The sequence below is a fragment of the Petaurus breviceps genome, unplaced genomic scaffold (assembly GCF_028583685.1).
Source record: "Petaurus breviceps papuanus isolate PSGF00001 unplaced genomic scaffold, PetGlider_PUasm1.0 77, whole genome shotgun sequence".
Lineage (NCBI taxonomy): Eukaryota > Metazoa > Chordata > Mammalia > Diprotodontia > Petauridae > Petaurus > Petaurus breviceps.
In genome coordinates this window covers 4,934,014-4,946,467 of record NW_027186492.1, presented here as the reverse complement: position 1 = coordinate 4,946,467, position 12,454 = coordinate 4,934,014, and the positions used below count along the sequence as shown (strand labels likewise).

The window sequence follows — 12,454 nt, the reverse complement described above, 5'->3', positions numbered from 1 at the left end:
AAGAAAGAAAGAAAGAAAGAAAGAAAGAAAGAAAGAAAGAAAGAAAGGAAGGAAGGAAGGAAGGAAGGAAGGAAGGAAGGAAGGAAGGAAGGAAGAAAGAAAGAAAGAAAGGAAGAAAGAAAGAAAGAAAAGGAAGGAAGGAAAAAAGAAAAGGGAAGGAAGGAAGGAAAAAAGAAAAGGGAAGAAACAAAGAAAAATAAAATAAAATTGGATTGTAGATGTTGTCAACCTCTAGAAAAGGTTTGGTTAAAGACAAAAAGTGATATAAAACTGCAACATTTATTTGTTATTCCCTTAAGGCTAGCATAACTTGTACAAGGAGTGCAGGACTAGAGTCCTGACTGACAAACAAAGGGATCAGAGAGCTTAAGTACATTTTAGGACCATCCCAATACAGAGTGGCTGAGTTGCATAAATTTATGATCCCCATTATGGTCTAATCATTGTACGAGAAAGGAATTTTCTTAATTGAATAAATGATAAATACAATAAAACAAGAAAGTTGACAAAGTGTCAGTTGAAATTATGATCCAGAATATCTGTATTTTCTTTACCATTAACATTCAATAACATGGAATATGCCCAGAAAATATTAAGATAAGAAAAAGTCCCATTAGTCAAGTTAATGTCTTGAGTTGAGGGTCTCGTCCGTAAGAGCCATAAAGTAGGCCTCTTCTGGTTGACATAAGAAGGGTTCTCCTAGAGCAAGACAAAGCTGGGTCTGTTTGAAATCTATGATCTCGCGGTGCCTGTTTTAAATCCTACTCCCCACCTTATCTAGTCTCTGGAATGGCTGAGAAAGAAAAGGAGCCTTTTTAAAATGAGGCAAGGTAGTCTGTTTGATTAATTCTGACGTTGGCCAAAATATGATATTTAATGATTATCAATGTAAATAAAAATTTATGCATTTAAAATACAATTCTGAGAAGGAATCCATAGGCTTCCCCAGGCTGATAAAAATCAGTCATGCATTTATTAAGTGACTACTACATGCCAGATACTGTGCTAAGAGTTGGGGAGGCAAACTAAAGGAAAGAGCCCTGAAGGAACTCACAGTCTAATGGGGAAGACAGCGTGCAAAGAACCATGAACAAACAAGCTATGTAAAGAATAAATTGGGGATCAACAATTTGAGGGAAGGTATTAGAATTAAGGAGGTGGAGAAAGGATTCTTATAGAAGGTGGGCTTTTTGGTGGGAGCTGAAGGAAGCCGGGGAAGCCAGGAGGTAGAGGTGAGGAGGGAGAGTGTTCCACAAAAAAGGCTAAGAACCCCTGACTCAGAGAGAGCAGAGAGGGCTGTGCTAAGTTTCCCTTCTTAGCACCATGGCATTCTCAAGTCCTGACTGAAGCTCTCCTTGGGGGCCTTCTGAACAGAAATGACTCCTCACTCCTTCTCTTTTGCTGTTTTGTATGCAGAATGGGTGGAGTTCACCCCCTATGAAGTGGGATTCCAGAAATATGGAGCTTTTGTCCCCACAGAACATTTTGGCTCTGAGTTCTACATGGGACGATTGATGAAGAAGATCCCAGAATCCCGGCTCTGTTACTTGTTAGGTGATTTTTTTGTCCTGGGGACATCTATTTGGACGGTAGAAGATTGCAGGCTCCCAATGGAAAGACTATGTGTTGGCTGTGGAGTTAGTGGTCGTGGGTTCAAATCCCGCCTCTGTCTTACTATCTGTGTGACCTTAGTTGGAAAATCTGGGCCTCAGATTTTCCTCATCTGTCAAACAGGGTTGGGCTGGGTGGCCTATGAAGTTCTAAATCTATGATTCTATGACTTTAGACGCGAGGTCACATCACCATACTGGGCTACAGTTTCCTTGTCTATAGATGAGAGGGTTTGGTTTGGGACAGCTGGTACTCAAGGTACTGCGGGCCTTGAGTCAAGATAGACCAGAGTTCACATCTGACCTCAGACATTTAACTAGATGTATGACCCTGGGCAAGTCACTAATCCTGTTTGCCTCTGTTTCCTCATCTGTAAAATGAGAAGGAAAGGGTAAACCATCTCAGTATCTTTTCCAAGAAAACTCCAAATGCGGTCGCCAAGAGTCAGACATGACTGAAAAATGACTGAATAGCAATAAGTTCGGGAATGTTCTGGAGTCAGCTCTAACCAACCCATTGCTAAATTTTCAGTGCAAGCATTTGGATTTTTGGAAATCAGCAAATGTTACAAATCAGCACTTGACTTATTGTTTTGTTAATTCTCCAGACCAGACCGGGTGGGGAACCTGCAGCCTCAAGGCCCCAAGTTGAGGTCCTTGAGTGTGACTTTCACTGAATTCAAACTTCACACAACAAATCCTTTCATTAAGGGAATTTGTTCTGTGAAGTTTGGATTCAGGCAAAGGGCCACACTTAAGGACCTAGAGGGTCACATGTGGCCTCAAGGTTGTAGGTTCCCCACCCTGCACTATACTTAAAAACATAATGGAGAAAATGTTGATAATGCTGATTAAACTTAAACGTATATCCTGCATATATTTTCCCCCCTAGAAGAGGCAACTATTGAACATTTACCAGCACTTTTGCTCAGGGTCATTGACCCTTAGTTCTCCTCTTCTAACTTTAAATCTATGATTCTGTGGTGTTGGATTTAGGTGGAAGAAATATGAAAAGATTTTGTGTTGGAATTATAGTCACTTCATAATTTTGTTCCTTCAATGGTTCCCTACACATTGTAGGTGTAGCTTGATGAATGATAAGAGAAAGGATCGAAGAATTATAGAATCATAGATTTAGAGCAAGAAATGACCTTAGTAATTGTCTAGTTGAATTCCCTCATTTTATTTGTAAGGAGACCAGAGAGGTTTTATGTTGGCCAGAATATACATATACAAGTGAGAAAACTGAAGCCCATGGAAATTAAATGACTCTCACCCAAGGACACGCGTTAAGCAAATGGCAGAGCTGAGTCTAAATTATCGATCACTCCCTTTATGGAGAAGCCAGACTGGTGTAGGGGGAGGGGTCTTGCCTTATTTCCCTCTTTTGTATTTGACAGGGATCAGGCAGGGATTTAGTTCTGCTCTTAGTCCTCCTCTTTCCTCTGCCCCTGCCTTCTTCTCTCCTCTGGAGAATTTAATGGATTCAGACAATGGCTCTGGGAGCTATTGGGAGAAGGAAGGAAGGAAGGAAGGAAGGAAGGAAGGAAGGAGGGAGGGAAGGAAAGAAGAGAGAGAAGAGGGGAGATAAAGCATTTATTAAGCACCTACTATATGCTACGCATGATACTAAATGCTTTCCAAATACCATCTCATTTGAGCCTCATAACAACCCCACAAGGTAGTTGTTGTTTATTATTATCCTCATTTTACAGTTGAGGAAACTGAGGCAGTCAGAATTTAAGTGACTTGCCCAGGATCACAGCGCTGGTAAGTATCTGAGGCCAAATCTGAACCATTGGAAGGACCTTGTGTTTGCCAAGAAGCTCACTATTGTCCTTTCACCCCCAGGCCTGTGGAGCAGTATCTTCTCCCTGAACATGCTTGATGCCTGGAATCTGTCCCACAGTTCAGAGGAATTTTTCCACAGATGGACAAGAGAAAAAGTGCACGATATTGGTGAGTAACCAGTGACTTCCCCTTGCAGAGGGGATTTAAATACCAACCACATGCCTAAACTACAACATGGCTCTCTGAGAGACTGGGGCAGCTAAGGAAGGAGACGCCAGTCTGGAGAGAGAGAACTGGGAAGAGAGGAGGGGCTTAGATAGGGATGGGGAGCACAATGGCTTGTCTGGAGTGGAGGGTGATTGCTTGGGACTGAGGGGAAGGAAAAGAGGAATGAGGCCAGCAATGGTGGTATGAAGCAGCTTTGCTATACTCCAGTAGTAGAATGAACAATGAATTTGGAGGCAGAAGACTCAGATTTGAATTCCAGCTTCATTTATTCATTCAAAAAGCATTTATTGAGCACTTACTATATGCCAGGTACTTGGAATACAAAGGAAAAAAAACAGTTCCTGCCCACAGGAAGCTTATATTCTATTGAGGTGGAAGGCAATACCCTATATACAGACAAATCAAAACAAAATAGATATATATTAAATACAAGTAATTTCTTGGGGAGGGAACTACCGTGTTTCCCCGATAATAAGACACTGTCTTATTAATTTTTTGGACAGAAAAACACCAGAGGGCTTATTTTCAGGGGAGGGCTTATTTTAATGAACATTGACAGCAATTTTAATAAACAGGTAAATGTGAACAAAAAAATGTACCTTTATTCAATAATGAATTCAATAAAGAACAGGATGACGCGCTCACTGCTGCAGCTCTGATTGGATGCAGCTCGGAGCGAGGCGTGCGTTTCACCGGGGGGGGGGGACGGTGCATACAGAGGGTACTGTAATGTAGCGTGTAGCTCAGGGGATCACCTTTACTACAGTAGCAATCTCAATAGGGCTTATTTTCGGGGGAGGGCTTATTTTAGAGGAATCTTACACAGTAAGGGGAGGGCTTACTTTCGGGATAGGTCATTATCGGGGAAACACGGTACCCACTGGGGAAAATCAGGAGAGGCTTCATGGAGGAGGCAGCACTTGTGCTAAGCCACCTAAAAATGATGGGGATTTTTAGAAGTAGAAATGACTAGACTTGGATTTGGTTGCTGGGCTGTTACATCAGAGAAATGCTATAGATGCAATTTACTGAGATTTTAGCAAAGCATTTGGTAATGTGTCTGTGCTATTCTTAGGGAAAAGATGGAGAGATGTAGGTTAGCCTTATTAGAGAGATTTGGAACTGGTTTAATGGCCAGTTTCAAACAATGGTCATTAAAGGTTTGGTGTCAGCTTGGAAAGATGTCTCCACTAGAAGACCCCAGGTACTAGCCTTAGCCCCGGGTTTTATATTTTAATCAATAATTTGCATAAGGATCTAGGTGACATGCTTGTTGAATTCCTAGGTACACAAAGCTAGAAAAGACAAGGATGTTATATCACTTACTGGATGGCCATCAAGATCCACACAGGATCTGTGTAGCATTGAGCTCAATCTAAGGAGAAGGAATTGAATAGGGATAAATATCAAGTTTACACTTGGGTTTAAAAACTTCTACTCTGTGAGTTAAAGATAGGAGAGGGGAAAGGTGAGTGGCATGGTGATAGTTTGTGCAGAAAAGATCTGGGGGTTTTAGTGGACCAAAAGTTCACTATGAGTCAACAGTATGAATTGGCAGCCAAAATAACAAATGTCTCTGCATTAAGAAAGACAGCTTCCTAAGGAATGAGGAGGTGATAGCTTCACTGTACTGTGACTACTTAGACCACATCTGAACTTTTGTAATTAGTCCTCAGCACTACATCTTAGGAAGGGTTTAACAGTATGTTCTGGACTCAGCTTGTTCTGGCCAGCCAATTGCTAAATTAATGGGAGTATTTACACCTTGAAAATCAGCAGATATTATAAATCAGTACTTGATTTATTGTTGCTGATTGCCTAGAAGTAAGAAAGTGATGGAAAAAATGCTAATACAGAATAAACTTAAGGTGTGTCCTGAGTTTTCAGAGCTAATTGTTAAACATTTATCAGCATACCCTTGGGAATCAAGCTAGAAAGTGACCAAGGAAAGGTAATCAGGATGGTAAAGAGCCTTGAGGATAAATTCTGAGGATAAATTGAAGAAACTGGATATATTTAATTTCACTTGTGAAGTGAATGCCCAGTAGAATTAAATTTTTTTTTAAAAATCTATTTACATGCTGTCCCATTTAGAATGTGAGTTCCTTGAGGGCAGGAACTGCCTTTGCCTTTCTTGGTATATCCAGGGCTTAGCGCCATATCCAGTACAGCATAAACACTTTTAAAAAATCCTTGTTTGATTGATTGAAAAAAAGAAGAAAGAAATGGGGGCAGCTAGGTGGTGCAGTGAATAGAGCACCAGCCCTGGAGTCAGGAGGACCTGAGTTCAAATCCGGCCTCAGACACGTAACACTTACTAGCTGTGTGACTTTGGGCGAGCCACTTAACCCCAACTGCCCCTACAAAAAGAAAAAAAAAAGAAGAAATGAAGATTTAAGAGGACATGATAACTGCCACTGACTATCTGAAAGGTTGTCTTGTAGAGGAGATTAGACTTGTACATCCTGGACTCAGATTACAAAAACAGAAGCAAAAGATGAGATCTACAAAGAGGCATTGTTGGTTTGATATCAGGTGAAAACCTAAAAGCTTCTCCCTCATTGGAGCTCTTCAAGCAGAGCCTAGATGACCACTTGTTTGGGTTCCCTGGTGGAATTATTTGGAGGGTGTGGATTGGATGAGAGGGCTACTGGATCTCTTCTGAGCCTAAAAGGCTGTGATTCCTTGATCCTGTGAATCTGAGATGAAATGTCAACAGCAAATAGACCAGTTTGTCTGGCTCTGGTAAGTAGAAAAGTATTTCTTAAGCCAGGTAAGAAGATAGGCTGGAATCAGATTATGATGGGCGCTTAGTGTAAACTCTGCTGCTTACTATCTGTGTGACTTTGGGCTAATCTCATGATCTATGACCCTTTGTCTCCTTAATTGTAAGATGGAGATAATAATCCTTGTACTGCCCAGCTCATGGGATTTTGGAGAGGCAAAGTTCTTTGTGAAATGCTTATAAATGTGTGTCTAGTATCATTCTTCCACCGAATTCCCTCTCCAACCCCTGGGTCTTTGAAGGTTCTTCCAGAGGAGCACAATCTGAGAGGTCCTATCATGCTTCGTAGGTGTTGAGGAGGGGAGGATGGGCTTCAAGTGGGACTGTATTTCATTTGTCTGAGTACCTCCTCAGCTAGGTGAAGGGAGAGGATCATTAAAACATGTCTGGCAGTCAGGATCATAGGACCTAGATTTAGAGCTGGAAAGAATTGCAAAGGTCATCTAGTCCAAACCCTTATTTTACAGATGAGGAAACTGAGGCCTGTAGAGGTTAAATGACTTGCCCAAGGTCACACAGGTGGTAAGGAATGGAGTCAGGATCTGAATCAAGATCTTTTGATTCCAAATCCATACCAAGCTGACTGCCTGAGGTTCAAAAAACTTTTATCTGTATCAATGAAGGGAAAGCCTGTAATGATGAAATCACAGATGCTTGAGTTTAGACAAGTAACAAGCAACTGAAGGAACTGGAGGAAGTGAAAGGCTCAGGGAAATGTGAAAGTTGTCTTCAAATATTTGAATGGCCGTCATACAGAAGAGAAACTACACTCTTTCTGTTGGCCCCCAGAGGGAAGACTCAGGATCTATGCATGCAAGAGATTAATGTCAGGAAAAGAAAATGACCGACTAGACCTGTTTGGAAGGGGAATGGGCTGTTTTGAGGGACTGTGGAGTCTGCAGAGGCCAATCACTTATCATATATGAGAGTAGAGATTGTTTCATTCATCATTTTTGTATCCCTATTACGTAGCACAGCACCTGGCACATAGTAGGGGATTAATAAACACTTGTTGATTAATTGATAATTACAGTAAGGAGTCCTTTTCAGGTATGGGTTGGATTAGGTAGCCATAGAGGTCCTTTCCTCTTCTAAATTCTGTGACTTTGTCACATAGCTGTCATGGCCCCCCCAAAAGATAGGTTGGGTACTGTTCTATTACGTCCTGGCCCCACCCGTAGGCTGGCCCAGGCAGAGCCTGGGTTTGAACTACAGGGGTTTTGGCTGGGTGCAGCAAGGCTTCCAGATGAGGGGGAAAGGGAGGAGCAGGGACATTCCAAAAGAACCTTGCCAAAGGGTAAGGGTGGGGCAGGATTGTGGCATGAGCAAGGCAGAAGTCAGCAGCCAAGGGCACAGGTTTGTGAACTGGAAAAGTCAAACAGTAGTGGTGTGTTAAGGAAAATACACAGTCAGTGGCCAGGCCTGCTGATTGAGAAGCTGAATGGGTTTGAGAGGGTAATAATATCCAAAGAGGAGCTGGGTTGAAAGCAGAAGCACAATTTGGTGGGAGCTAGGGAGGGAGTAGGAGGTCCTGAAATTCTGTGGTTAGTCATTTTCAGACAATAAGCATTTATTAAGCACCTTCTGTATGCCAGGCACTATTCTAGATGAGGAAAATTCCAATTCTCTATGCTTGCCATTCTCTTCTCCATCTTGACTGTGTATCACAGACCTCTACCCTCCAACTTCTGAATTCCTTGTGGCTGGAGAGCACTGACTGTCACTGTCTTACACACCTAAAGGAATTCATGAACCTTTCTCTTAGAATCTCTGAGCCTCTCTCCCTTCGCTCTATGTCTTCTGTCCTCTATTTATGGTCCCTTGGCCTCTTTCTTGTACTATATCTCTGTCCCTAATCCTGTTGCCTTGGGCTCTTTCCACCTCAAGCCTGGGGTGTAGAACGAAAGCTACTTGAGTGAAAAGACAGCTTTTTGTCAATCAAAAACATTTATATTGCACTGGTGGTTTGCTAAGTACTTTACAATTATTATCTTATAACAAATCTCTGCTTCTTGGAATTCCTAGCTTTTATAGGTGCTAAATTCAAACACTGCCATGAAATCTTTCCCCCCATCCCCCAAATTACCTTGCTTTTATCATAAATGTTGTCATTCAGCCATTCAGTGACAGAGGATGCTTTGTGACCCCATCTGGGGTTTCTTGGCAAAGATACTAGAGTAGTTGGCCATCTCCTTCTCCAGCTCATTTTACAGATGAGGAAGCTGAGGCAAACACGGTGAAGTGACTTGTCTAGATGATTTCATCAGGTTCCAACTCATTATGTGGAAAAACTCTAGTTTCCTCAGTCTGCTCCCTCTCCCCTCTTTTCTTTCAGAGGATGAACCTTTACTGCCTGAAATCCCCAAGTGTGATGCAAACGTCCTGGAGACAACAGTTGTGCTACCTGCCACAAGGCTCTCTAATACTCTACGGGACATTCTCACCTACCGAGCCTTCGTGTCTCAGTTCCACAACTTCCTCCGAGGCCTGCAGCTGCACACAGACTACCTGCAAAATATCCAGTTCAACACATGGAAAGGTGAGTCTGATGCTAGGACATCCCTATTTTTGCTTGTATCCATCTGGAATAAATGCAAGCTGCTTTCTAGTCTGCCCTGTGGGTGGACAAAAATCCCCAAAATTAATTGACCTTCAAGTGTTTTGTTTTTATCTGGGCTGTAAAATTTCCCTCCTTACCCCTCAGTTCAACAGTATCAAGAATAGTGATGAGTCCAAAAGCAAGCAATCAAGTAGTCAATCAGTCAGCAGATGTTTTTATTTATTTGATTTCTTTTTTGGTGAAGCAATTAGGGTTAAGTGACTTGCTCAGGGTCACACAGCCAGCAAATGTCTGAAGCCACGTTTGAACTCAGGTCTTACTGATTCTGGGCCCAGTATTCTATCCACTTCACCACCAGCTGTCTTTAACAGTTACTCCCTGTGTGATGTTGGTTAAGTCACTGCATTTCCTTGGCCCTCAGTTTCCTCTCCTGTAAAAAGAGGGATTGAACTCTGAGGTCTCTTCCAACGCTAAATTGTTGGTTGGTGGATTGATTGTTGTCCTTCGTTCTCAAAAAGGACTAAAATGACATCACTATGCTAGAGTCAGGTTTCAGTGTATCCGACTGTGACTGATCAGAACAATAGGAGCTTGGAATGCTCTACCACAGGTCAGGCACTTGCACCTATAAGCACAAGGCAGCAATGACCTAAATTGTGACTACTCTCCTCGTTTCCTCATCCTGGCTTCCTTCAAGGCTCATATCAAATTTCACCTTCTGGAAGATCCCCTTTCCTTCTCCTTCTCCTCACCCCAACCCCAGGGCCTTCCCTCTGAGATTACCTACCATTTATACTATATGTACAGCCTATTTATACTGTATTATGCAGCTGTTTACACATTGTCTCTCTTCCATTAGTTTTTTTTCCCTTACTTTGTTTCCTGGTGCTTTAAAACTACCCTTGACACATAATAAGCATTTCAAAAATACTTGCTGTGGATGACAGAAAGGAGGACCAAGGCTTTGAGCATGACCCAATTTTTAAAAAAATTAATTGATTTTATTTTTATTTTGAACACCAAAGAATATATGTGCATGTATGCATGAGTGTGTGTGTATATGTATGTATGTATTAGAAAAGGAGGATTATCCATGAAAATGCTGATTTTTATGATGTATATAAGTATATAAAAAGTTATCCTGCCTGTTTAATTTTCTTTCTAAACTTCCCTTGATTTCTTTTCTCTCCGTTCAAAAAAAAGAGAGCGAAAGATCCTCAAAGACCCACTTTTCTTTCTTCCTTTCTCTTTCTTTCATCTCTTTCCTTTTCTTTCTCTATTCTTTCTTTCCTACTCTCTTTCTCCCTCTTTTCTACTCTTTCTTTCCTTCTTTCCTTTTTTCTTCCTTCCTTCCTTCTTTCCTTTCCCTATCTTCCCCCTCTGCCCTCCCACCCACCCCCGTTGGGAAAAAAGAAAAACAAAACCCTTGCATATGTCTCTCCATTTTCACCAACTTCTTACTTTGCTGCATCCTGATGGGATTGTGAGTCTGTTCCAATAATTTCAATCAACAAGTATTTATTGAACCAGGGTGTACAGCCCCATACTTGGCCCTGTGCCCAAGCAGCTCCATAAATTTGTTAGGGCTGTGTTGAGCCCTTCCCTTTCACTGAGATCTACTGGGATGATATAACTGGTTTTCTCTGCTCATTCTACGCAAGATCAACCAAAATCCCTAAGAGATTGTGATCTTTCAATGACCCCAAGCAGAAAGGGATCTACATTTCACATTGGTGGAGTGGTGGCAGGACTAGAGAATATACAAGGGACAACTGGGTTCTCTTGATGTTCGGTGGACCTCCTGCAAAAGAAACCAGCCTGTGAAGGATGGGACAGAACAATCCGTCCCCACTTAGTACCCCTTGATATTTGCTGTTGCTAAGGGAGTGGTGGTGTTACAATTAGCAGGGGTATATTAATAACTGAAAGGGCTTGGCTTTCAGACACAGTGCTGGATTGTTTCCCAAACCGTCTGACGCAGTCTGAGAATCATCTCTGCCTGCTGGATACTGCATTCTTCGTCAATTCCAGTTACCCACCCCTGCTGAGAGCCGAGAGGAAAGCTGATATCATCATACATCTCAATTATTGTGCAGGTTCCCAGATAAAGGCAAGTGATGGGAAATAATAATAGCAATGGTGTGATGAAGTGGAAAGAGGGTTAATTTGGAGTCACAGGATCTGAGTTCAAATCCCACTTCTTTCTTGGGCAAGAAAACAGAAACAAAAATAAATTTCCATTGGAATGGAACTTTTTTTTAATTTTGAGAATTTCCCAGTACCTGAAACATTCCATGTTTTAGAGGGGGAAAAAACATCATGGTGTATGACCTTGGGCAAGTTACTTATGTTCCCTTGTCCTCAGTTTCCTAATCTGTAAAATGAGGAACTAGTTAGAGGAGATGATCTAAGTCCCTCTCGACTGTAGATCTTTGATCCTGTGAACAAGAACTCACTCTCCTCTCATGTTTTAGGGCTTCCAAAAGTCTTTCCTCACACTCCTATGAGAGAGGTACTGCATGTGTGCTATGGAAAGAATACTGAGCCTGGAGTTGGAGGCCCCTATGTTCAACTCTCTCCTCTGGTACTTAGCTTGCCACCTGTGGGACCTTGGACAAATCACTAGCACCCTGGGTCTCAGTTTTTTCAACTGTCAGTCAAGTAAGAGGGTTGGACTATATGACCTTCAAGTTCCCTTCCAGAGGGAAGACTACTTATGCTCCATGTACCTCCATTTTATAGATGAGGAGGTAACTAGGTAGGTCAGTGGATAGAGTATGGGGCCTGAAGTCAAGAAGACCTGAGTTCAAGTCTGATCTCAGACACTTGCTAGCTGTGTGACCCTGGGCAAGTCATTTAAACCCTGCTTGCCTTAATCCACTGGAGAAGAAAATGGCACTTACTAGCTGTGTGACCTTGGGCAAGTCACTTAACCCCAATTACACTACCTTGCCCCCTCCAAAAAGACCAAAAAAAAAGGAAATGGCAAATCACTCCAGTGGCTTTGCCAAGAAAATCCCACATGGGGTGATAAAGAGACAGACATAACTGAACAAGAACAGCAAGGTGGATGAGGAAACTATGACACCAAGAAATTAAGGGACTTACAAATAGTCTCACAGGTAGGAATTATCAGGGCTGGACTTTGAACTCCAAGCCATAGAATCACAGATTTAGAGATAGCAGGAACCTCAGAGATTGTCATGCATTCCAACATCTTTTTAAAATGAGGAAAATGAGGCCCAGAGAGATCAAGTAAAATTGCCCAAGTATCTGACTCCAAGTCCAGAAAAAAAGGTACTTGGTTTTTGTGTTTTAATCAGGTCAGCCTAAAACAGATTCTGCTTGTACATATTCACACTAAATCCTTGGTCTGAGCCAAGAGTTTTGGATTCTCTTATGAGACTAATTCACTAAGACATGTAATTTTTTCCTTCCTTCCTTCCTTCCTTCCTTCCTTCCTTTCCTCCTTCCTTCCTT

The 12,454-nt window shown here is 41.9% G+C and overlaps 1 protein-coding gene across 1 annotated transcript in view; it reads left to right on the top strand.

Annotated features, from left to right (window-relative positions):
- The window catches only part of PLA2G4E (phospholipase A2 group IVE), a 69,018-nt gene that overhangs the window by 49,376 nt on the left and 7,188 nt on the right, over positions 1 to 12,454 (top strand). Inside the window, exons 15-18 of the mRNA XM_069105819.1 lie at positions 1,417 to 1,554; positions 3,462 to 3,569; positions 8,750 to 8,953; positions 10,918 to 11,084. Coding sequence (XP_068961920.1) covers positions 1,417 to 1,554; positions 3,462 to 3,569; positions 8,750 to 8,953; positions 10,918 to 11,084 — 617 coding nt within the window. The remainder of the gene's footprint in view (positions 1 to 1,416; positions 1,555 to 3,461; positions 3,570 to 8,749; positions 8,954 to 10,917; positions 11,085 to 12,454) is intronic.